We start from the raw sequence: 23,706 nt of genomic DNA, 5'->3' as shown, positions 1-23,706 counted from the left end.
TCTCGTCAAAAGGCAGTGACATAGTGACACACACATGAAAAGTAAAGTGGAAAGTTGACTTTGAACAGTATGAAGTAGAAGATTTGTTTGACAGGAGCAGCTACACTTACCACATATGATGCAACACATATGGTGCAACACACATCACACAGCCAACTGATGTGACGTCAATTGAGGTGTAATTGCTGAAAAAATGATCAAACCATACAGTGCATAACTGTTTGTGTAATTAAAATTTGTTAATGATTTGTGGTGAATGAGTCATCATCTTCTGACATAATGTTTTCCAAAGCTGTAATTGCTTTTAGGTGGTTTCCTGCTTGAGGATATGCCGAACATGCCTGCTCTTCAACTGTTGAGAGGAATCTGTAAGGACACGCCTAGAGCTGATCCCTGAAAGCCACAAACATTCTAATGATTGATATGCGTCATGTTTTCACCTGCATAGTGTAAGTGAAAACCATGATTTGTTCTTGTCACGGTTTGGGTTTGTTTCCTGTTTTATTTTGTAGTTTTCTGCCTCTTGTGTCCCTGGGTAACTTCACTTCCTACCTTGTCCTGTCCTGTCCTGTCTCTTGTCTCTGGTCGCGTCATTGTTGGACGTAATTGTTGAATGTGGGAGGTTGTGTCTTGTTCCTGGTCCTTGTCTGCGTTTTTGCCCTTGGCATTTTTGAGTTAGATTTTGGATCTGGTGACTATTAAAGTCTTTTTGTTTGAAAATCTCCTTTTGAGTCCTATCTCCACCGTCTACACCCGAACCCCAAACCAAAGAACCGATTTGAAACTAGGCTCTGGCTCCGAACTAGCACCAGTTCTGCCTTGGTGGAAAAGGGGCAACAACGGTTCTTTGGTTTTCCACCACCAAAGCACCAGCTCCGAACCAGTAAAAGTGGTTCTTAAGTAGCATCATATCATTGCTGGTCTAGAAGTAAGAACCGCTTACGTCAGCGGCTGGGGGCGGGGTTACCGTGACCAACGAAACGAGAGAAACTTTGTGATCCGCCATTTTTCGATAGCAGCTAGTCGAGCTAACAACACAAGCGCGAGCCGCGCGAACATGTTTGATCCGCCGTGTTCGGATGTTGATGTAGGTCCGCAAAGCCATGAACCGCAATAGAAAAGCAACGTCCGCCATTGTTGATGATGTGTTTGTGTTTGGCGCCGCCGCGCTAACGTTGTTGGGAAAGATGAGACGTAACTGTGACGTAGGACATGGCTCTGCGCTGGCTCTTTAGCCTCTGGAAAAGCAAACCGGTTCTTTGGAGGCTCGTCAGTTGAACCAACTCCGAACTGGCTCTAGCTGTGGGTCCGAACCAGCACCTGGTTCTTGTTGGTGGAAAAGGGGTAGTTGAGGCTTGTTGAGTAAAAGCTGACATGAAACATAAGTAATAATTATAAGGGGAAAACGTGCAGTGTCCTTACTAAGCCAGAATAGAAGAGTGCGAGTGTGAACAAGAAAACGTACCTGGGTAACTTTACGTTAAGTTTTATCTTAACCTTGGAAACAACCCTTGAGAAAACAGTCTAACGCTTAGTTCCATTTATTAGCTGTTGTGATTTATTCAAATCTCATCAGCAGATGAAGAGTTTGCCTAGTCAGATTATTTCCATTTCAGAGCACATTAACCTTGATATAACAATTATTTGTCATTGGTCCCACTGTGCTGTACAATACTTAAATCAAATGTTTATTTGCAATTTACCCCTCAACAGTTCTTGTCCTTTACACTAGAGGGCACTATTCTCTTGGTAATGCACACACAAGCTCGCTGCGGGTTGGGATAGAGATTGGCAATCAGGAACATTTATTGCCAAAGTATGTTAGACATCTAAGGAATTTGACATGACAATTGGTGCATAACATAGGACAGTAAGACAATGGACAACAAGACAAATAAGTGCAAGAAGAATGACATGTTCAATTTACAAATTGACAAATGTTTGTATTGTACAATTATTGTATAATAAAACATTGAGACCAATAACGTATGCATTTGTCTGGTCTGAAATATACAGCTCAACTCTTATTGGACTTGAACAAGAATTTTCCTGACATTTCAGTTCCCAATTGCAGGAAAACTCAAAATCTCTTGGTCACCAGAACTCCTTATTCCTCCTTACTTATTTTCAAAATCTTGTTATTTAAGCATCACATAGCAGATGTGACCCATAATTAGTCGCCAACATACATGAATAACAATACTCTGCTTTCATCCAATGAGAAAAAGATGAGAAGCTTGGCATGGTGTAATCATGAACATCTGTGTGTGATTTATGTGTGTGTGTGTGTGTGTGTGTGTGTGTGTGTGTGTGTGTGTGTGTGTGTGTGTGTGCGCGTGTGTGCGCGTGTGCGTGGACATCTGCTTTCTATCACATGGGCTTATGCTGCCCCTGTGCCCTGGGGTGCCATGGTTCAAGTTACCTTAAGAAGACACCTCGTTCAGGGACCGCTAAAACCAAATCTTTGTTGTTTACTAATTTATTTGTTTAATTTATGTACAATATGATCAGGACATTTTCTTTATAAAGATGTGCTATTTGTGTAAGGTCATGAAACCTTTCATGTTGTGTGTGATCTTGTATAAATAATGCTACACAGACAAAAATCCAGTTTCTACTATTAAATTGTACGGTTATTGGAGTTGGTTTTGGATTAAGATATTAGTGTTAGTTGGGGTCAGTCAAGTAATTATTATGGTTACATGTATAGTTTGTGTCTAGGAAATTAATGTGTGTTTGTACAATGTCCTGTGTGTTTGAGAGAGAGAGACAAAGAGATGGACATACTATGTTAAATATAAACCGCCACAGATTGCATCATGAGCTGGTATTGATTTGCAGTGAAGTTGTTAATTCATGACTACATTGAAAATATTTCCAACATCAGTCTGAAAAGAAATACCTATTGCTGACCATTCTGGAAATAGAGTGACATCTTGGATGGAAAGATGTTAGTATACTTTTTAAGTGTCTCATATGGCTTTTTTTCTACAGGTGAGCGACAAGTGAAGACATTCCAATGAAGAGTTCACAACCTGAGCGGAGAGGGTTTGGTCCTCTGATCTTCTACCCATGAGCCAGACAGGAGACGGTGGAACACACATATATGTGGAGGGGGGGTGTAGGGTTAAGTTAGTGTTGGAGGCCAAGGAAAACCCTACTGACCATTGAAGTCCTGGTCAGTAGAGAATACATTTCTCTCTCTCTAAATTATCTGTGATGCACCTTTTTGTTTGTCACTTCTTTATAGTGTTTTCACATGCGCACTATACATCAATGGTCATAATAATGGTCAGAGGTTGGTGTTCATCCGCTTCAGCACACAGGTAAAAAATAAAGCTTTGTTTAGTCCCACATGAAATCTAAAATAAATATGACTGGTTTTACAAGGTTGTGTAGAGAACTAGAAAGGCAGTTGTCCTAATCATCAGCTTCAACAAGCACAATCTCAGCCTTCTAAATTGTGAATATGAATAAGAAGGCAAAACATTTAAGGTTTCACTTGAAGCTAAATTAAATATTCAGATAACTAATAAAACAACTATTTGCTACTCTAATGTTTCTGCAAAAAAGATTGAGTAGAGCTTGCAAAGAACATTGAACAGTTAACCCTTGAAAATGTGACTGAGAGTTTTAGGATAAGTTGCACTACTAATTGGTATTGATCTTCAAATGTAACTCTCAAAAGGAAGGTGACAGGTCGAGATCAGAGTGCTTGTGTTTGTTTACATATGTGACGTACCAACTACGCCACCTTGTTTATTGCACTACAGAGGATGAAACACCAAGAAGACGCATTGAAAATGTTGAAAATGTGAATCTCTAAAAAACACACAAGCCATTGAGATTGACTCTCTATTCAATGATAAGACAACAAAAAAACACTATTTCTTTTGTTCAATCATTGGTATGTCCTTTTTCACATATCCCATGTGTTGAATACTTAATTTTATTTCAAACAAATGAAAGTCCAGAAAGACCACACTCCGGTGAGAACATGTTTAGCTATCTATTAAACAATCACACTAAAAAAGAGAAGGAGAGAGGAAAAAATATAATTCAGATGGAGATTACATCAGATAAGAAGACGCAGAGGCAGGAAGAGGCCCGCATTATGGCCATGCAGACTTTCACACATGTTTTCATTCAACCCTTTAAAAGATGCGCTGTTGTTGGAGAAGAATGGAGATCCAACCCGGCAACAAAACTCTCTGGCACGTGGATATTTGGCAAGTGGTCTGATGAGGGATTGTATGTATCATTTTGTTATTGTTAGTTTCTTATTAATGTTTGAAAGCAAAACACTATTTTCATAGTATTTTCATAATACTGTATTATTGTGATTGTAGTAGTTTTGTATTGTGTAGTATATCACTGCAAATTATGTTTTAATCCCCTTTTACTATGACAAGACCCTTCACAGACTAGATTAACACCTAAATACCAAAAACGCATTATGTACTGTTCCTCACACTGGTGTCATATGAACCAAATGCCACATGCACAAACACACACACACACACACACACACACACACACACGCTATAGGGTTCGGTGACAACGACGAAATAGTTATAGTCAGCTAAAGAAGACGCAATGCCTACGTTAATGGAAAAGGAGCTGCCAGGAGGTGTGGGATGTGCTGGACTATAACTGAGCAAACAAAACGGGGTGCAGACCGGTGGATGGGGAGGGGTGGTGGAAGGAACCAGTAAAGGAACAGAGAGGGGTGCAGAGGGGGGCAGAACATAAAGTTGAGCAGGCATGGGAGGAACGATTTTTGTGTTTGTCTGAGTCTCCCTCAATCCCGAGCACACTCTGTGAGAGAGAGGGGACAAAGAAGGTGATTCTCTGTGACCAGGTAAGTGAGTGCGTTTGTATTCCTTACATGCATGTGTGTGAACATGCGTCTGTCTCTCTGGCTCTGTGCTTGTTGTCTATAAAACCTTTAAGGAGATTAATGAACATGTAATGACACTTATATTTTTGTTAGAGCTGTTCTATTCCTCTGTAAATTCATGGGTAATTATTGGATATTTATTTAACAACTTTGGGGCAGCACTAAGTAACCATTAACAAAGCTGGCAGTCATGGCTAGTTCTTTTGTTTTTTTAATAGTTCCTCTATGAATTCCCTGAGGATTAGGACGTTCAAGAATGTACCTCTCTGCAGACAGTTACATTTCCAGGACAAGTCAGTACACTAAACAGAACCTGTCGCTGCTCATTTAGCATGTTTTCTCAAAAGGTTTGATTTTAAAAAGTGGATTTTTATGATTTTTTGTTGTCCTCTATTCATACAAATTCAGTACCTCTTGCCCATATTTTAGTATAGAGAAACTTTCCCCACGAAGATACAAAGAGTCAACACAAAAAAAACGTCTGTTTATTCTCACCTGTATATGTTTCATGTAACCCAATTAACAAAGTGTGAAAAAATGTATCTCTTATTTTAACTGTGTTGCTTTGTCTCTTTGTCTTTGTCTGTGTTAGATTAGAGAGGAAATGTGTGTGACTGTGACCATGCGGGTGGGGCTTGTCTTCCTCTGGTCGGCACTGCTACCGCTCTCTTGCTCAGGGCAGGACCCGTTTGCCTGGCTGCACGGCCCGCAGGGCCTCCGGTATGGCTCCCTGAAGGCAGACACCACGGGAGGGGCATGTCCAGATGAGTGTGACTGCCCCCCTTCCTTCCCAGTCGCCATGTACTGTGATGGGCGGGGCCTGACAGCCATGCCAAGCATCCCCTCCCGCATGAAATACGTGTACCTCCAAAACAATGCCATCAAAGCTGTGTCTGACTCAGCTCTAGTAAATGCAACCAATCTGGTATGGCTCATGATACACTACAACCAGCTGACATCCGACGCCATCGGCGAGAAGGTAAACTGACATCTGGTCTCAGTCACATCCAGCCACACATGTGAGCTCAGAACATGAAACCGTGATGTGCCTCTACGTGGCTGTCAGATGCTTAATTAGGTGAAATACTCCAAAAAAAAGTTATGATTATATTGCTGCATGAGTGATAACATCTGGTGGTCTTTTTCTGATTTTGGACATATGCTTCTTAGTTTAAAGTCAAATGGAAATTAGTTATGTTTTTGTTTTTTTGCTCTGATCAGCATACATTTGTTGGGTAAATCAAAACAATCTATCTGAATCTATCTGCCGTTTAGTGATTTTTTAAAATATTCTTGTTACAGTCTGAACTCAAACCTGACAATGATGCACGCTGCACGTACGTTGGTGCATTTACTCAAAAGCGCAGAGGTATCTGTTTTTAAGATAGATTGTAGAAGTTTTTTTACTGTGGCCTGAAAGGTTCGACGAACAACATAAACAATGTAAACATCTCCAAATACAGCAGAACTGCGGCGCTGGATACGATCTTGACCTCAATGTACGATTAGGTAAAGGTTGTAAGAGCTAGCACACCTATTGACAGGAGGCCAAACACTTACGTTCACATGATTATCATGAATAAGCTCAGGTATAACTGCACAGTATTTCCATTTCTCAAAAGGTAAGGTGTCCAAAAAGTGAAACTACATTTAAGTGACCAAAAGCTGATGCCTTTTATCCAGCTTGGCAACTGTGTTTGAGAGCTGGTGTTGAGCCCTGAGTGCCCTCCAAATTCCACAATGGAACAACAAAAGTAGTGTCCACAAGCACTGTTCCTGACTGCAAAATGGAATAACTAATTGTGATATCATTTGGACTTTTTAAAGCTGATGAGCTATTGTGTGGATGCTAATGAGTTGTTCGTTCTCAAAATCATTTTGTAGGCATTTCTACATTTGAAAGGACTAGAGCGTTTATATCTGCAACACAACAATTTGACTGCCTTTCCTCCAAACCTCCCTCGCACCCTGCGGGACCTACGAATCAACCACAACAAGATTGAAAAGGTAATGTTTTGCATAGTTTCATATCCATGCATCTTCTTCATCTTTTTGATGTTTTGGACAAACATCATAGATGTTATACTTCAGAATCATTTCTACTCTTGCCCAGGTAACGCTTGCAGATCTGGAGGGAATGGATAATCTCACTATCCTGTATCTCCATGACAACGCTGTCACAGACACGGGGACATCACTGAAAGCACTCAAATCCCTCACACTGTTGGAGATCAGTGGTAACAAGTTGACAAAGGTAATTGTGTGTATCTGTGTGTTTGCAAGTTAATTTGCAATCCTTTCAAAATATTTTCTTTAAATCGATCCCAGGTCCCAGAGGCCTTCCCTGAACATCTGCATCAACTCTACATGGAGTCCAACTCCATTGATTCTCTACCAGAAGGTTTCCTGGGGCAGTTCACTCAGCTGCAGTATGTCAGAATGGCTCACAATCAGCTGACAGACAAGGGTATCCCTGCCAACATCTTTAATGTAACTGGGCTGGTAGAGCTCGACCTGAGCTTCAATAAACTGGAGAGAATCCCTCCAGTGAGCACTAAACTACAGCATCTCTACCTGCAAGCCAACCAGATCAAAGGTAAAGTGCATACAGATGTAGTATTAAGGACTTGTGTAGTCGCCACATGCCTTTATAGACAAAAACATTTAAAAAGCTATTTACAAGTTAGTTAAGGGCCTGAAAACATTTCTAAACCAGCCTCTTTCAATGAGCAATCTGTTCTGCATAACACTTTTGGCATGTGCTCCTCACACTGCTTTGTGGACCGTGTTGAAAATCACTTACGTGGACCAATAAGGATTTTTTTAAAGCTGTAAATAAAAACCAGACAGTTGTGTGTTTAATGATGTTTCCAGGCCATAGTCGATCAAATCTGATCAAACAACACACGCACACAGTCCTTATGAAGCAGATTCACTAATGATGGGTTTTTACCAAAACTTGAAATACAATTTGATTATATAGTCAGGATATTTATGGCAAAATAATATTTTTGTAGGTGCTGAGATGTTTGATGTTTACAGTAAAGTTTACACAAATACCGTTCTTACCACCTACCCTTCTGCCCCATTAGAGTTCACTCTGGGTAGTTTCTGCAGCGCTGTGGATGTGACCAACTTCTCTGAGCTCCTGACGCTTCGACTTGATGGGAACCAGATCGGTCCCCAGGACATCCCTACAGATTCAAGCCTCTGCTTGCGCCTGACTTCAAGTATTGAAGTCTAACTGTTCTCATGAAACGTGTCAATCTGCTCACAACACAGCATTTACTAACATATTTAGCCAATATCAATAGCAGATGGCAGCAATTCTTTGGGCAGGATTTCCTATCCACATCACAGTAAAAGCAAAAGTTTTCACATGACAGCGGTTTTAATTGAAGAAGCTGTATAGCAGATATTTTACATTCACATGGAAATTATATCCAGAAAACAAACACATTAAACTTGAAATGAGTTTTGTTCACATATCCAGACAAATGGTCAAGTATTGATTTACTTGATTATAGCTATAACAAGTCATTTAGAGGCTTTTTTGGGCACCTGATCTCATTTTGAAAAAATCTAATTTTACTGCAGCACGATTGAAATGAATCACGCGACTAAGCAATGAAAGTTGGTTTTCAGTAATCACTTTAGAAAGCGTGTATTTTAGACAATGTTTTAGACAATGTTGCAACAGTGGTGGTCCTCTGCAGACTCTGTGTATTGTATGATTAAAAACTGTATTGTGTAGTGTATTAGATGTTGAGATGGAAGTAGCCTAGCAGCTAGCTTACCTTAGCCTAGCGGTGCGTAACTTGGTCCATTTGCAACTTACCACCTTCTTTGACACGTGGAGGAAATCCTCTGTTCGCCGCTGTATGTCGCGCTTCGATTTGTTTTATTTCCAATGCAAAAAGCTCTCTCCATCTTCAGCTACCGTCTTGCTCTCTTCTGTCTAACTGACTAGAGCTGGTTTCGTTTCCGGGGTCAACTTTTTTTACTTCCAGCACAACAGAAGACCGCGACAAAGTTGCGTTTACCGCGTATATATTTTATCGCATTAATCTTGGCCACATTAATCGCTTTAATTGAGACTGTTTAAGTTTTAAGATCCTCACGTAACATTAAATAAAGGTGAATGAGGCCTTTGGCAAAAAAAATGCACAGACAAAAATCATCTGACCCTGATACTCCGTATATTCTAATTTGAGGATCAATGATCTTTTTAATCCGTGCTTTTTGCCGTTTCATCTTCTACATCTTTCTACAAAGCATGCCTTGTAAATCATTAGATGTCTTAGACAATATCTTCATCACTCTGTCACGACCATTTCCCGAAATGATACCTTCTTGTAATGGGTACTTTCCTTTTCAAGAAAAATGCTAAAAAAGTGTTTTCGGTTTCTGTAAAGGATTGTTTGAAATAAAAATCAATTTTCTTTAGGAACATAGAATGATAGAATGACGGTAGAATCTGTACCGTTTGAAAAATATACCCATACTATACCATGACCGTTGGGTAAATTAATCAGGATTCTTTAATTACTGTATGATTTACATAGATGGTTATGACAAATGTTTTGATCCTTCAAGCCTTTTCAGAATAAATCAAATCTGTGATTAAATAAAAACACACACTGTACCTTTGGTCTTAATAGTTCATCTGGTATTTGTGAGCACAGTGCTTTAGTGTCTTTGTGCGTATGTGTGTAAAGTGGGTTTGATTAAGGGATTTTTTGGACCAAGCCTTAATTTAAGAAGAACAAACAGACGCACCATAATAAAGTTTGTTCGGGCCAGAGTGAGCTTTTGTTCATACTGAACTGATGCAGCGATCTGTTGAATTAAATAGACACAGTTAAATACACACAGGCCGTTCGTTGACACACGGGAAATTTAGAGTTTAAGCATATGTAGCCTGATTAAAATGATGACAGGACACTAAGATAAATGTATTTCTCTTTAATGTGGGTTCTTTATTTCCCCCGACTGCCCTCCTGGAGCACAGCCTTAATATGTCAAATTAAGGAGGCACTTGGAACAGTGTACAAATAACAAATAACCAGTTGCTTCGCTTCACTAACTAGAACAGGATGTCATGGAATAAAGCTAACAATTACCGTAAGCTAGAAATTACATGAAGCTAACAGTTACATAAAAATCAACAGTAGTGACCCCTTCCTGTTAAACAGAAACAAAGAACATGCACATCGGTCTCATGCTGTTCAAACCCCACACCCTTGTCGTTCCTCCAAAAAGTCCCGAAAACAATAAACTCACTCAAGCGCCGGCGTGCACGGCTCCATGCACGTGCAACCTCAACCCACAGCAGCTTGTTACTCCCCTCTAAACGAAGCAGAGGTGCATAACCCAAGAACATACACTCAGTAACAGTCCATCAATCACAATTTACATGGTGAGACAGGTTTATTAATGTGAGAACACTTACGCTGACCCGCTGAACAGGTATTTCCCTAACGCTGTTCCGATGCTAACCGCTAACACTGTGTGGTGTTAGTAGCCACTAGGTCCCGCTCTGCAGCTCCAAATCCCACGTGAACTCATGCCAATGTACTTAAAGGGGCAGTACGCCCTCGCCCTCTGTGCGGACCATCTAGCAGTCCAAAAACCTCCCTGCCCCCACTTCACCCGGCTACACATACATTGACCTATAGCTTACTGTGAGCAGTCCCTGGAAGTTTATTTATTCAGATCTGATCATAGACATCAGCAGATGTCAGGGCTGTCCTGTTCATCCAGGCGGGATAGTCACAGGACGCTTGACTTGTATGTAGTTTTCTTCCAACACTATATTTTGTATTTGTGGCCACATTCCTTTGGAAAACGTAATTAAAGCTGACGTATATTACAGGTTTCCAGTGGTTAGGTGGTGGCCACACGTCACTGACCAGAAACCGCCGCAGACATCTAAAGACCATTAAGCAGCATGCATTACTCAAAGATGTCATGAGCAGGAATACATCACCTCTCAGTCTGTTTGAAGGCCATAAGGTCAGGTAACATAAATGGTGACACTAATTACTCTACTACAAACAAGCCAGTTTTATCTCTCTTTCAATTCAAAGGATCACAAAAAAACAGTCAAGAACTATATCAGAGCTGGAGTAGCAATGTTTTGTTTAAAAGCCAGAATAATGACAAATGAACTATGTTTTCTGAGACTTGATCAACTGTAGGAAAAAAAATGTTTGGCTGGCAAAATAACATACACATATTTAAAAATGAAACCATATTTGATGACATCTTGGGCTGAAGGACCTTTATATTTTGACATGATGGTGGCACTTAAATAAATATTTAACATAGGGGGGGCAAACCCATAAAACAACCATCCAACTCTACAGCTCCTCTGCAGTCCCATCACTCCCGCAGTATTATTATAGGCTATTGCTGTTGTTGTTTTTGCAAAAAAATTACACAACCAAAATAAGTTAGTGACAAACGTGTGAACATTGTGAAGCACTTGGCTGATAAAAAGCCAGGTATTCCCTTCAAGAGTTCAAAACCTACATTTTCTAGGTGTCAAGAAACACACAAAATGTAGGTCGAAAACACAGCTTCACATGAATGGTAATGTTGTACTGCATATGTTGGATGTGTAAACAAACAACTGTTCTGCCTGTTCACGCCATTTCTGTGATAGGTTCATAGTTTGTAACTAATATAACCCAATAAAAGAAAAGCACTCATCATGTCAAGACAAACCATCCATCCATCTGCAAACCGCTTATCCTGCACACAGGGTCTCTGGAGTCCATTCCAGCCAACTTCGGGCAATAGGGAGGGTACACCCTGTACTGGTCGCCAGCCAATCGCAGGGCTACACAGAGACATACAACCATTCACACTCAAATTCACACACCTACAGGCAATGAGAGAGTCACCAATTAACCTAATCTCCAGAGTATGTCTTTGGACTGTGGGAGGAAGCCGGAGAACCTGGAGAGAACCCACGCAGACACGGGGAGAACATGCAGACTCCACACAGAAAGGCCACTGGGCGGACTTGCTGTGTGTGACTGTCCATGACTATTACCATAAGTGTGATCCGTTGATCAATGGGTGAAGCAGGACTTTTGCATGTGATCTGACATGGTTGTGGTCATCATCAGCTGATGATTATGAGACACATATGTTTATGCTAACAGCCCAGTGATTATGTGTAGATGTCACCAACCAAAATGAGATCCAGTCACAAGGGGCTTTGGGAGTAGTCTTTAAGATGTGGTTCCTGAGCCAGAGTCTGAGTCAGCCCCCCCACACACACACGCAGAATGTAAACTGTTTTGTCTATTTATCAGTACAGAGAAAATAATGTTTTTAGCACTCTTAACACATTCTCAGGTGAGTAGTCACCTTCATTGTATTTTTATAAAATCTAGTATTGAGAGAGTATTATAGGAAATAGCAGAGTCAAAGTAGAGTCAGAAACATTGACATAATACAGAGAGCAACACTGACCAGCTCTATATCAGATTGAGTCGGTGTAGATTGGTCAATAATAACAGCAAGAGGATAACTTAATTTACTAATGTGCATTAAGCAATAATGACAGTGTAAAAATGCTAATTTCTCAAGTAGCTCAGCGGTGGTGGGGGGGAGTGTCCTGGTCAGGGGATTGGATAGAAAACACGACTCCATTGTCGGTCTTGGGGCTTTAAACCTGAGCAACCTGAGTGATTTGAATTTCTAATAGAGAAAACAAGCTGATGAGAGGACATGCGGAATTACAGCTGGGACAGTTTCAAGGATTTAATTTCCAGAAATCCTGTTGTCGTCGACCAGGTAAGATTTCAAACCTGTTTGACCAGACTTTTCACTCAATAAGTAACAAAAACTTCATACAATTTTTTAATGCGTGATAATGCAGGCAATGCCACTCTATGACTGATCTAAAGGTGTTCATGCTGAAACAAAACAATCAAGATCAAGTTAAGATGATTAACAGTGAAATTAGTTTCAGAATAAGGCTGAGGAATAAAGTCCTACAATATCTGTATATTTTAGTAAAATGTTATTATATATATTTGTATGGATTCATTTCAGAATTTTTCTTAGTGCAGATGTTACTCCAATGATTTGATAACACAAAATATGAGACAATTTACAACGATTATCACGTTATTTCCCTATAATTCTTCAATGAGCAGGATCCACATGTGGATGGTAGCGATGAGAACACTGATCGCGGGAACTGGGCCAGCAAGACGGAGTATATTCTCTCTACGATTGGCTATGCTGTTGGACTTGGAAATATCTGGAGATTTCCATATCTGGCCTACAAGAATGGAGGCGGTAGGTATCTATGCGTTGGTGATTGACATCCTGTTGGAAAGCATTATTATTGATATTCTTTTCAATCCGTCACTTTGAGCAGGTGCCTTTCTTATTCCCTACTTTGTGATGTTGTTGGTGGCTGGAATTCCCCTTTTCTTCCTGGAAAGTGCCTTTGGGCAGTTTTGCAGCCAAGGTCCAATTAATATATGGAGAGCCGTGCCAATGCTGCAGGGTAAGACTAACTTTCAAGTTTTGTGAAAGATCAGTCAGGTACATCTAAGAACAAATATGTCAAACATGAGGGATTCAGTGAGGCTTTTGGTTAATGATTCATTGTGCAACAAAAAATGTGACTTGACTTCAAAAGGAGCTTTTGGTTGTTTGATTTTAAGGCTTTGACCCCTTTAAGGCAAACACATAATCAGCCGAACCCAAGGTAAAAGATTACAACTGAAAAAGCTGTTGTTAATCTTGTCGAAGTTTTGAAACAGACAACTGCCCTATGTCAGTGTAGCCTTAGGAGGATTAACCAGAAAAGACAGAAAAGTTATTTTGAAAATAACTTGTTACATTAGTGAGTATGAATGTGATTTGTTACTGCTGTTTATAATGTCTCTTTCTTCCTCCTCAGGTGTTGGCGTTGCCATGGTTATGGTGACGATGATAGTCTCGATTTATTATAATGTCATCATCGCTTATAGCCTGTACTACATGTTCGCCTCCTTCCAGTCTCCTCTGCCGTGGTCCAGCTGCCTCAGCCGGGCTGACAATAACTGCAGCAACACTCCTATAGGTGCCTTTTTATCTCCAATTTCTTTGTAGTATTTTATGGATCAAATTTGCTGTTTGTTGGAATCTGATGTGTTAGACAAGATTACAATTTCTGATACAAATGATAGATTTAAAGCAGCATTAGATGGCTCACTACACTACTTCAGTTCAGAGCAGAATAACATAATAATGAAATAATCTGGAAATAGAATACTTGGAAATACTCACTCCTCACAGCTTCTCCTTTTATAGTGTACTGCAATTCAACTGGTGTTTTAGTAGCCAACTGGACTCAGGAAAACATCACTTGCCCTTCATCAAACATGATCACAGTTCCACTGCAGAGCCCGAGTGAGCAGTACTGGGAGTAAGAATCACACACTCGTGCAAACAACCACAAATACACACACTTGTCACACTGCTGTGTCTGTACCCTCAGATGTCTCTCCTTCTCAGTCTTGTGGCTCTACAGAGGTCCAGTGGTCTGGATGAAACAGGACCAGTAGTTTGGCACTTGGCTCTGTGTCTGCTGCTAAGCTCCATGATTGTTGCGGCAGCGCTGATCAGAGGCATCAAGTCATCAGGCAAAGTGAGACAGCATCCACCTCTTAGCAAGTCCTTGTCCTCAGTTCAACTTAAGGGCCAATGAAACTCAAACAGCCAAATGGCCCTCATGTCAAAAGACTTGATCCATGCTTAGCTGTCTACATGAAGTACATTGTTCCAACTGCTATCTGAGTTTTCTCTGCAAAAGCACCTGTGCAAAATTTTGGGATATCAGCTTACTACCAACCTACTATCAACCACCCGGCTAGCAGTTCTGTGAGGCTGTAAAGACAAGGCAGTGCTTTGAGCTGAATATGTTTACAATGTTATGTCCTGATGGATCTTACAATTTACTATGCAAGAAAATGTAAATTAATTATTGACTTTTTTGCCATTTTTACTCTCTCTACACTACACTCTTATCTTTTGTCTCTTCAGGTTGTTTATTTCACCGCTACTTTCCCTTACGTGGTGATTCTGATCCTGCTGATCAGGGGTGTGACGCTAGAGGGAGCCATAGATGGGATTGAGTTCTACGTTGGTTCTCAATCCAATTTAACTAAACTGACAGAAGCACAGGTAGAGAAGCAGGGACCCAACTATCCATGTCTATATCCAGCAAAGCATAGAAATCTAAGTTTATTGATTAAAACTATGAATATGTGTTTTAAGGTCTGGAAAGATGCGGCAACTCAGACCTTCTACTCTCTTTCGATTGGCTGGGGAGGAGTCATGACTCTTGCTTCTTATAACACCTTTCACAACAATGTATTCAAGGACGCATTTGTTGTATCCCTTACTAATGCTGGTAGGAGCACAGCAACTGTAACTGCATTATTTAAAGACATTTCAAAATATTTTCGGTGTTTATCTATTTATCTATCTCATGTTTTAGGTACTAGTGTCCTTGCAGGCTTTGCCATATTTTCAATCTTGGGTCACATGGCGCACATTTACAAAATGCCAGTTGGAGAAGTGGTGAAGGAAGGTCAGACAGACACACAATGTGGGTACAATTAATATACATTTTTGAAGACCTCCAGGCAGCCATTGATGTTCTTTTTTTCTTTGTCTTTGAGAAGGATTTGGCCTGGCATTCATTGCATATCCAGATGCTCTGTCTAAGCTTCCTATTTCCCCCCTGTGGTCCATTTTGTTCTTCTTCATGCTTTTGACTGTTGGTCTGGATTCCCAGTTTGCAGGAATAGGTGAGATATCCAGTCGTCATTCACACAACCACAAAGACCATTGCTGTTGCGATAGAATGCTCAATCCTGAAATCTCTCCATCATTAGAGGTGATCACCACCTGCCTGCTCGATTCCTTCCCTAAAATATTCAAATCCAAACGAGCTTTGTTGACTATTACGACATCCTCCATCCTCTACCTACTGGGACTGCCATGTGTCACAAGGGTAAGTCTACTTTAGTGAAACTTAATGGAAATTCGGCTATCGACATAGGCCCACTTAACTTACGATACTTCTCTATGTGTGTCCGTCCGTGTGTGTATCTGTGTGTCTGTGTGTGTTTCCGAGACAGGCAGGAATATACTGGGTGACTCTCATCGACCAGTTTGCTGCCAGCTGGGTGCTGCTATGTTTGGCTCTCTTGGAGATCATTGGTGTCAGTTACATATATGGTGAATATGATAACTGGAGATATGTGCACATTACATTACATGTCATTTAGCTGACGCTTTTATCCAAAGCGACGTACAGTAAGTGCATTCAACCATAGGGTACAAGAACATGAAGGTGACAGAGCGCATTCAAGTACAGCTTTGCACATTTAGGCCTGTGTATTCTTCTGATGGATTCTAGGAGGGAACCGTTTTATCAAAGACATTGAGATGATGATCGGAAACAAGAGTTTCACTTTCTGGCTGTGGTGGAGAGCATGCTGGTTCTTCATCACTCCCTGTGTTATAGTGGTGAGTACGTCAGGACACAATGCACCCAGCACGAAAGATCTCATATATAATATATTTTTAATAATTTAATATTATTACATCCTCTAACTTGTATTTCAAGATCTGAATTACAGTTAAATGAATTTCATGAAATCATCTGGATTTTCTATCTAGGTGATCCTGATCTGGTCTCTGATGACATTTACGCCTCCTTCCTATGGTGGAGTCGCGTTCCCTGACTGGGGTTTGGCTCTGGGCTGGTGCATGGCTGTATTTATGCTCCTCTGGGTACCCATCATAGCGCTGTATAAACTAATGAGAGCCGAGGGAAGCCCCTGGAAGGTGCGTATGTGTGTTATGATAACTGACAATGCAAGGTGGTTATCTAATGTTGTCTTTTTAAATATTTTGCATAAGCGTAGCAATTATCACAGCTTGAGATTGATTCCACAATTTTAAAGACATTATGCTAATCGCTGACTTTCCACAGCGTCTGAAGTGCTTGTGCTCTCCAGCTGAAGAGTGGCATCCCTATCTGGACATCCACCGAGGAGAACGCTACTCACAGGAACGCTGCCGCCTGAGGATGAACCATACAACCAAACCAGAAGTAAATGTGAATATAATCTCGAGCTCCTGGCTGTGATGTGTGTTTGTACGTGTTTATGCTTTCTTCTCTTGCGTGCAGCACTGTGACATGTGAACATTACATTGAAGTTATATTAATTGAGTTATGAGGCAGAGAGCGACCATCCACATTTTCCTGCTGGAGCAAGAAGGCCGGAGCAAACACGCTTGTGTGTGCTCTGGTGTTTACAAAAAAGGAGACAGAGCCATTCAGAGCTAATCATATCTAAGGAAATGATACAGCCACAGAGATTGTGCTATTATTATTTTTTAATTAAATATTTTAAGATTCCCACTTCTAACAAGGGAGAAAGTGTGACATATAGAGGCAGAATTGTATTAATGTTATCAATAGCACATCTCATTCAGTGTATCAACAATAACGTTTTCCGCAGCTATAGAATCAGCCTATTGTTTTTATTTTGTCACTGATCCATTCACTTGTATTCATTCCATTTCAATTCATAACAAATGCTTAATGTTCTGTAACTAGTGACTAGTTTCACTCAGTTTCTTGTCAGTTACTTACGTTTGGTTTGCTCCCTCAACAATATATTAAACAATAAACAATTGTGTCCATCTCTGACTGTAAATGGCATATCGATCAGATATTTCTAAATGTGTTAAAGCTCTGCAACCAGAGGAGTCTCGCCCTGCTAGCTATACGAAAGAACGCCAGTTGAAGGTACTCACACATTGCCTTCACTTTCCAGAACTGCCTTAATTCTGCCTTGAAGTAAACAGCATGTCTGTGTGTAAGACCGCGTAAGACAGCAAGTTGCATTGCACCAAAGTCAAAGATTTTATTTGAACCCAAAACATATGCAAATGAGTGTAAAACTCATTTGCTAATTTATTACGTACACCTAGCAAAAAATGACAGCAACGCAGTCCACAAACGATGCAAGTTTTAATTTTTTTACCTGTGTTGATTCAATTGTCACATCATTTTGGAGTCTGCAATATATTGTTGTATTGCAATCTACTGACACGTTACATGTCATTTAGCCAAAGCGACTTACAATAAGTGCATTTCAACAAGAAACAAGAAAGTGCAATTTCATCAAATAGGCCCATCTATAACTTGCTTTAGATAAGAGCCATTACAAGTACAATTTTAAGTGCTACAATTTGTTTAATGTTTTTAGTCAAGGTATAGTCTGAAGAGGTGTGTCTTTAGTTTGCGGCGGAAGATGTGAAGGCTCTCTGAGGTCACTATGTGACTAGTCACTATGTGAAGATTGATATTTAATCCACCACTTTAGTTCATTGCATCAACCACTGTCCGATCACTATTGTTCACTCATGCAGAAGGAGCATACTGAAAAAAAAGCTGAAAACTGGATAAACTGCTGATTTTTTTGTTGTAGAGAGAGTATCTAATAATGTGACTGCTAATGGTTGTTTGCATTCATGTAAACAGAAAGCTAAAATGATCTGATAGTGATTTGTTTGATAGGAGAATATAAAAGCCGTCTTAATACAGCAAAAATCCAAATAGCATATTTGATTATATACAGGTGTAATTGCATCCAATGTTAATGCACCATTGAACAATCTTTGAACATGCAATTCATCAACCCCTTTGTATGATAAAATATTTATAGGGTAACATTTGTAGGGTTGCATCTATTTTCCCGCACAAATCAATACGGTTTGTAAATGCGTGTTTCTTAGCATGCTAAATCACTACAGAAAACATTCACGGTCGCTGCGAGGCCTTACCGCTCGCTTTTGCGCTATTGTGAGCGAGCAGATCAATCTGACACAGAATGACTTATCTGTCTCATCTCTAGTTTGAATGTGTGTATCCGTCATTATCGCGGGTCGGTGTGACCGGAGGGTCACAAAAAGGGTGAATTAGATGAATGAACGCTTTTTGTTTGAGGATCAAAGCAGCTCTGCAGCGACTAACTTTATTCTACTTTAAAGGTTTTCAGGTTTTATGATTTTACTGTCAAAAAACGTACAAGATAATCCATCACAGTTCTCAGAAAGTGCTTTAAATGTGATATTTATTTGCGTAGAAACATGAATTGTTTAAGCCCAGTTGCAGCACTTGCAGCTGGTATCGAACACCAGGCCGACAGCACAGTGCTGGGAATAGGTACTTCCCTGGCTACAATCATAGAAGCTGTTCTTGTTGGTTGGATCGGGGTAGAGCCCGTTAGCTTTGCCAGCGCAGAAGCCGGATCCTGTGCTGCTGCCACCGCTGCTACTGCCGCCTCCACCGCCGCCAGCAGGCTGGGGAACAACAGCCTGTGTTGGTGCAATTGGAGGCAGGGGGACAGTGCGAGAACTGCAGGCTGGAGAGAGAGATGAAATCATTTTAAAGATAGAAACAGTATTATATCTGTTCATTACCAGTGATTATGGTGTTTTATGCATACAAGCTCCAGTTCCCAGTCCACTCTTGATGGTGTTGATCAGGGGGTATCTTCCCTGGCCACAGAAAGTGCCGCTGAAGTCGTCCAGATCCAAACTCCACACCATAGCTCCACCGAAACCACTCTGCTTCAACCACTGAATCTGTAGAGCGAAAGACAGGTGGAATCCAGACTTAAATAACCTTGACACACAGATGTTTTGGGAAATAATTCAAGTAATGTATAAAACTTCATACTTTATTCTGGAAGCTCTTAATATTGTCGTATCCAACCCAGGTTCCCTGTTTGAAGGCATATGGCACCATCTGTGGGGCATCCCAAGCCTGAGTTGCTCCTTGCTTCAGGAAAGTGCAGATCTGATGGAGGGGGTGATATGTTATACTGTTTAATAATGTATCCATTGCACACAAAGATTCATAAAGAGAAGGACAAACCTCATAGTAGGCCCAGAAGCCCGACTGACGGGTGAAAGGTCCAGCAGCTCCGGGTCCACTAGCAGGAGCTCCCACAGAGGTGTCAGAGGAAGCCAGGCGGAAGGTGTGGCCGTAGGTGGGGAAACCAACGAGCAGTTTCTCAGCTGGGGCACCATTGCTCTTCCAGTAGTTCATAGCATAATTCTACACATGAGAAGGTTCATGTCATTGTGATAATCCGTTACTTTGTTTGATTCTTATTCAGATTCAGAGCAGGAGCCCTCACTCACCACATTGAAGTAGATCATGGAGCCCTGGTCAGAGGGACCCTTGTACAGAGGGCTGTTCTCTCCGACATTGTGCTCCCAAGAACCGTGGAAGTCGTAGGTCATGACGTGGAAGTAGTCAAGCACACTGGGGAACAAGACATGATGAGAATTTGAATGTTTAGTCATGGCCTCTATAGAACAATAAGTGTGCTCATGTACTTACGATCCAATCTGGGCAATCTGGTATCCAGAGTCGATGGTTGCCTTTCCAGCAGAGACTGCCGCAGTCAGCATCAGACGGGGACGGCTGGTCTTCTTGCCCTCAGCCTCAAATGCACTCATTATTTCCTACAGATGGGGAGGAGAGAGGAGTTGCTTTACCATTACATTTTTTGTGAAAGGTTTTGTAAAATTTGTTTATATTTGATTGCATTTTATTACTTTCAACATATAGCTTAATTGAAAGTGTTGATATCTCATGGGAAGATTTGGTGGCCAAACCACAAAGTTAAACCACAGTGTTTAATCACACTAAGGCTGGCTTACCACCTACAACCTGACTTGTTGTAGCTTGAAATTCAATAGCAATAGGACCGACCTGGACCAAGACGGTGTAGCGCTGCTTGTCCTGAGCTGGAGAGCCGCGAGAGCCAGGGTACTCCCAGTCGATATCCAGACCATCGAACTGGTACTGACGCAGGAAGTTGATCACGCTGTTGATGAAGGTCTGGCGGTTGGCGGCAGAGGAAACCATAGCTGTGAACCTGGAGAAAGGAAGACAGTAAGAGAGCTGCTAAGAGAGTGCAACACGTTTCTTATGTGTAGAGCATTGATCCTCATGTGTCCTCGACTTACTTCTGAGTACCAAAGTTCCATCCTCCGATGGCCAGCAGAGTCTTCAGGTTGCTGTTCCTGCAAGCAGCAACACCTTCCACTTTAACCTCTCCCACTCAGGTGCATACAGTATGCATTGATGTGTGTTTTCATGTGTGCTGGAGTCACACTACAATGACACTACATGTGTACTCACTGGTTCTTCAGGGCATGGAACTCTCCGTAGAGTTTTTCATCGTCCCACTCGTAGGTCTTGATCATGTTGCCATCCATTCCAGCAAAGGCATAGACGAGGTGGTCACAGAGACACGGGTCAACGTCGGTGGGGAAATACTTGCCTGCTCCGGGACGGTACTGTCCCCAGTTGGTGAAATAACAGGAGAGGATGTAGGATGATCCTGAAACATATTACATTACAGGTCATTTAGCTGACATTTTTATCCAAAGCGACTTACATTGCATTTTTAACCCATGGCTTTTTTACATTTTTGCCCGGGGAACAATTAGGGGTTAGGTGTCTTGCTCAGGGACACTTCGACATGGGGCAGCCGGGGCTCGAACCACCATCCTTGCGGATCCCGGTGCACCCTCTCTACCCCTGTGCCACGACGACCCCTCACATATGGAATAATTGTTCTTATATTGTGTCACAAATGTAAATAGGTCTACACAAACTGTATGACACCAAACATAATGAATAAAAAGCTCATAATTACCCAGCTGCACATGCAGCAGGAGAGCCAGTCCTGCACATAGAGGAGACAGAATTCAGTGAGGAGGAGGCAGGTTCAGCATTGATGAGAAGCATTCTCCATTATAAACAAGATGAACCTAAGTTAAAATTTGCAAAGGTTTGAAAGTTTCTATGAGCAAGAAGCTTACCGACGCATATGAGTAGTTTGCCCATGTTGCTTCTGTACAACGGACCGAGAACCTGTGGACTCTTTTATACTCCTAAGTTCCTTCTCACATCTGCATTATCTGTAACATTTATTTGATTAACCTAGAGCTAATCTCATTCATTTGTTTGTTTAACCACAGCCGGAGTGGAAAGCACTGATAACCTTCAAATGGCTTTTGATAATGAAATGATGTGATTAAATTAGACATTTTCAAGATTACCGTTGTTGGACAAAAGTTGCATGATACTAAACAGCATCTTAAACTATTTTTTTTAAGTTTTTTGGTATTGTGAATACATCAATGGTTTGTCACTATTTATAATCTTAGGTAACCCAAATACTTTTTAGACAGCATAAGTAGTTTCACTATTTTCCGTTTACATAAATTGTTTGTACCTTAAGTACTGTGCTACATGCCTTATCACCTTCAGACATAATGTAATAGAAGGTAACACTTCTAGTTCAGCACCTTAAATAAACTGTGCTGTTTGTCAGGCTCTTTGTCCTTTCCCGTCCTTGTGGATCAGCAGTTTGGTGATTGTAATGCATTAATTCTTTAAAAGGTACACATTTGCCTCAAAAGGGTTGAACATGACATTTAAATGCCTAATTTTAATCTAAAAAACTAGCAGTTTATTACTAAATAGTAGCATGAAATCCTTTTGATGAAACTAACCAGATTTCTGAAAGGTTTGATATGAATATGAGAACGGAAAAATCATTTTATAAACTTTTATTAATAAGGACAGAATCGGTCTGCAACGGATCGTCTACATTAAGTAATATATGCTCCTCTGATTTGTCAATGTCCATCTGCAGGTTTATGAGGTAATAATTGGTAGAGGTTTAAAGCCAAGGTAGAACAGTGAGGTGCTGAAGGCACACCGGGACAATCATAAATCCCCAAACTGACAAAATAATGACATAAGGACAGTTGATAGTTGACACAGCAAAGCAGTTCTACTATGTTTTTTATTGCAATTTTTACTGGTAAATGTGGAATGTTTGTTTTAAAAATTTGATAGCACTTTGATAGCAAACAAATAACATTACTAAAACTTGTACTTAAACGTAATCAATGCAATGTTGGCAAGGTTCAGCAGCAATCTGCTTCACATTCATGGTTACCTCACACCTGGCAGCTGATCAATACAAAAATTGATATTGAAGGTTGACTGTACTTCTATTGACCACCACCTCCTTTTAGTTTGAATAGGGATAGCGCTACTCATTCACCAGATTTTCTAATCTTGGATGTAAACTAGCAATCTTCCAACCACATTTACACTTGTGATAACCAAGGTACCAGGTGCAGTATTTGGTGTGCCATAGTTAAAAACGAAATGTTTATTTTCACCATCTTAGTTTTGAGTTTTTGGTGTTCTAATTTTTCCTAATAAGCACTAAACACAAAGTAAGCTGTCATTTCATCTTGGAGGTATGTTGTTATTTGAATTGATGGTTGCACTAAAAATATATGTAAAGTTAGGGGTCATTGAGATCCTGACATTTTCTAGGCTATATGGCATGTAATTTCCCTATAAAAAAAAATCAACTTAATTGTGGTGCTTGAGAAAAAGCTACTGGATGATTTCACTGGATAAATGCTGCGCTGGAAGCACTAAAAAGTCACAGGATCACAAAAGTCATGCATCTTCTCTGGAGACCTTGGATATTGGTTTTTATTTCATTGGCAATCCATTTGATTTCAATTGGTTTCTGCCGCAAAGTATAATTTGAGTGTCAGCCGCAAAATATTATCCCCAGCAAAAGAACCTCAGTGCTAGATGGGTGTAGGAGGTTAAACAGTGTGAAAAAATACCAACCTATTGTATGTGACATTCA

At 40.6% G+C, this 23,706-nt stretch overlaps 3 protein-coding genes across 4 annotated transcripts; 2 read left to right on the top strand and 1 right to left on the bottom strand.

The window, feature by feature from the left end:
* The first annotated feature begins 4,721 nt into the window (after positions 1–4,721).
* Positions 4,722–9,534, top strand: fmoda (fibromodulin a). The gene is made up of 6 exons (XM_040204556.2): positions 4,722–4,861; positions 5,493–5,879; positions 6,785–6,907; positions 7,014–7,154; positions 7,229–7,496; positions 7,993–9,534. Exons 2-6 carry the CDS (start codon positions 5,505–5,507, stop codon positions 8,142–8,144), a joined length of 1,059 nt encoding a protein of 352 aa, XP_040060490.1. The 5' UTR covers positions 4,722–4,861; positions 5,493–5,504; the 3' UTR covers positions 8,145–9,534.
* Positions 9,535–12,556: 3,022 nt separating this feature from the next.
* On the top strand, positions 12,557–17,635 carry slc6a14 (solute carrier family 6 member 14). 2 transcript variants are annotated; one of them, XM_040204554.2, is made up of 15 exons: positions 12,557–12,709; positions 13,075–13,219; positions 13,302–13,433; positions 13,833–13,994; positions 14,225–14,339; positions 14,429–14,561; positions 14,957–15,097; positions 15,191–15,326; positions 15,414–15,506; positions 15,601–15,726; positions 15,814–15,932; positions 16,060–16,159; positions 16,341–16,450; positions 16,604–16,771; positions 16,920–17,635. In XM_040204554.2, exons 1-15 carry the CDS (start codon positions 12,644–12,646, stop codon positions 17,073–17,075), a joined length of 1,902 nt encoding a protein of 633 aa, XP_040060488.1. In that variant the 5' UTR covers positions 12,557–12,643; the 3' UTR covers positions 17,076–17,635. The 2 variants fall into 2 exon arrangements, with proteins under 2 accessions (XP_040060488.1, XP_040060486.1); XM_040204552.2 differs by having other exon boundaries at positions 14,210–14,339.
* A 1,418-nt stretch (positions 17,636–19,053) lies between these two features.
* Positions 19,054–21,943, bottom strand: LOC120835533 (acidic mammalian chitinase). The gene is made up of 11 exons (XM_040204555.2): positions 21,842–21,943; positions 21,676–21,705; positions 21,156–21,357; positions 20,981–21,037; positions 20,724–20,889; positions 20,349–20,473; positions 20,147–20,270; positions 19,878–20,060; positions 19,680–19,799; positions 19,447–19,585; positions 19,054–19,362 (listed from the first exon to the last, which is right to left on the bottom strand). Exons 1-11 carry the CDS (start codon positions 21,864–21,866, stop codon positions 19,097–19,099), a joined length of 1,437 nt encoding a protein of 478 aa, XP_040060489.1. The 5' UTR covers positions 21,867–21,943; the 3' UTR covers positions 19,054–19,096.
* Between the last annotated feature and the right edge of the window lie 1,763 nt (positions 21,944–23,706).

Source organism: Gasterosteus aculeatus, chromosome 17 (genome assembly GCF_964276395.1).
Source record: "Gasterosteus aculeatus chromosome 17, fGasAcu3.hap1.1, whole genome shotgun sequence".
NCBI lineage: Eukaryota > Metazoa > Chordata > Actinopteri > Perciformes > Gasterosteidae > Gasterosteus > Gasterosteus aculeatus.
Note: the sequence above shows the minus strand (reverse complement) of the source record. Positions and strands in the feature narration are given on the sequence as shown.

Excerpts from the sequence above, each read along its gene's own strand:
- slc6a14 (XM_040204552.2), top strand. The coding sequence starts at position 12,644 with ATGCGGAATTACAGCTGGGACAGTTTCAAGGATTTAATTTCCAGAAAT. Across the intron at positions 13,220-13,301 it reads GGCCTACAAGAATGGAGGCG|GTGCCTTTCTTATTCCCTAC; the intron begins GTAGGTATCTAT and ends CACTTTGAGCAG. Across the intron at positions 13,434-13,832 it reads AGCCGTGCCAATGCTGCAGG|GTGTTGGCGTTGCCATGGTT; the intron begins GTAAGACTAACT and ends CTTCCTCCTCAG.
- LOC120835533 (XM_040204555.2), bottom strand. The coding sequence starts at position 21,866 with ATGGGCAAACTACTCATATGCGTCG. Across the intron at positions 21,706-21,841 it reads CAAACTACTCATATGCGTCG|GACTGGCTCTCCTGCTGCAT; the intron begins GTAAGCTTCTTG and ends CTCTATGTGCAG. Across the intron at positions 19,363-19,446 it reads TGGACTGGGAACTGGAGCTT|CCTGCAGTTCTCGCACTGTC; the intron begins GTATGCATAAAA and ends CTCTCTCTCCAG.
- fmoda (XM_040204556.2), top strand. The coding sequence starts at position 5,505 with ATGTGTGTGACTGTGACCATGCGGGTGGGGCTTGTCTTCCTCTGGTCG. Across the intron at positions 6,908-7,013 it reads ACCACAACAAGATTGAAAAG|GTAACGCTTGCAGATCTGGA; the intron begins GTAATGTTTTGC and ends ACTCTTGCCCAG. Across the intron at positions 7,155-7,228 it reads GTGGTAACAAGTTGACAAAG|GTCCCAGAGGCCTTCCCTGA; the intron begins GTAATTGTGTGT and ends AATCGATCCCAG.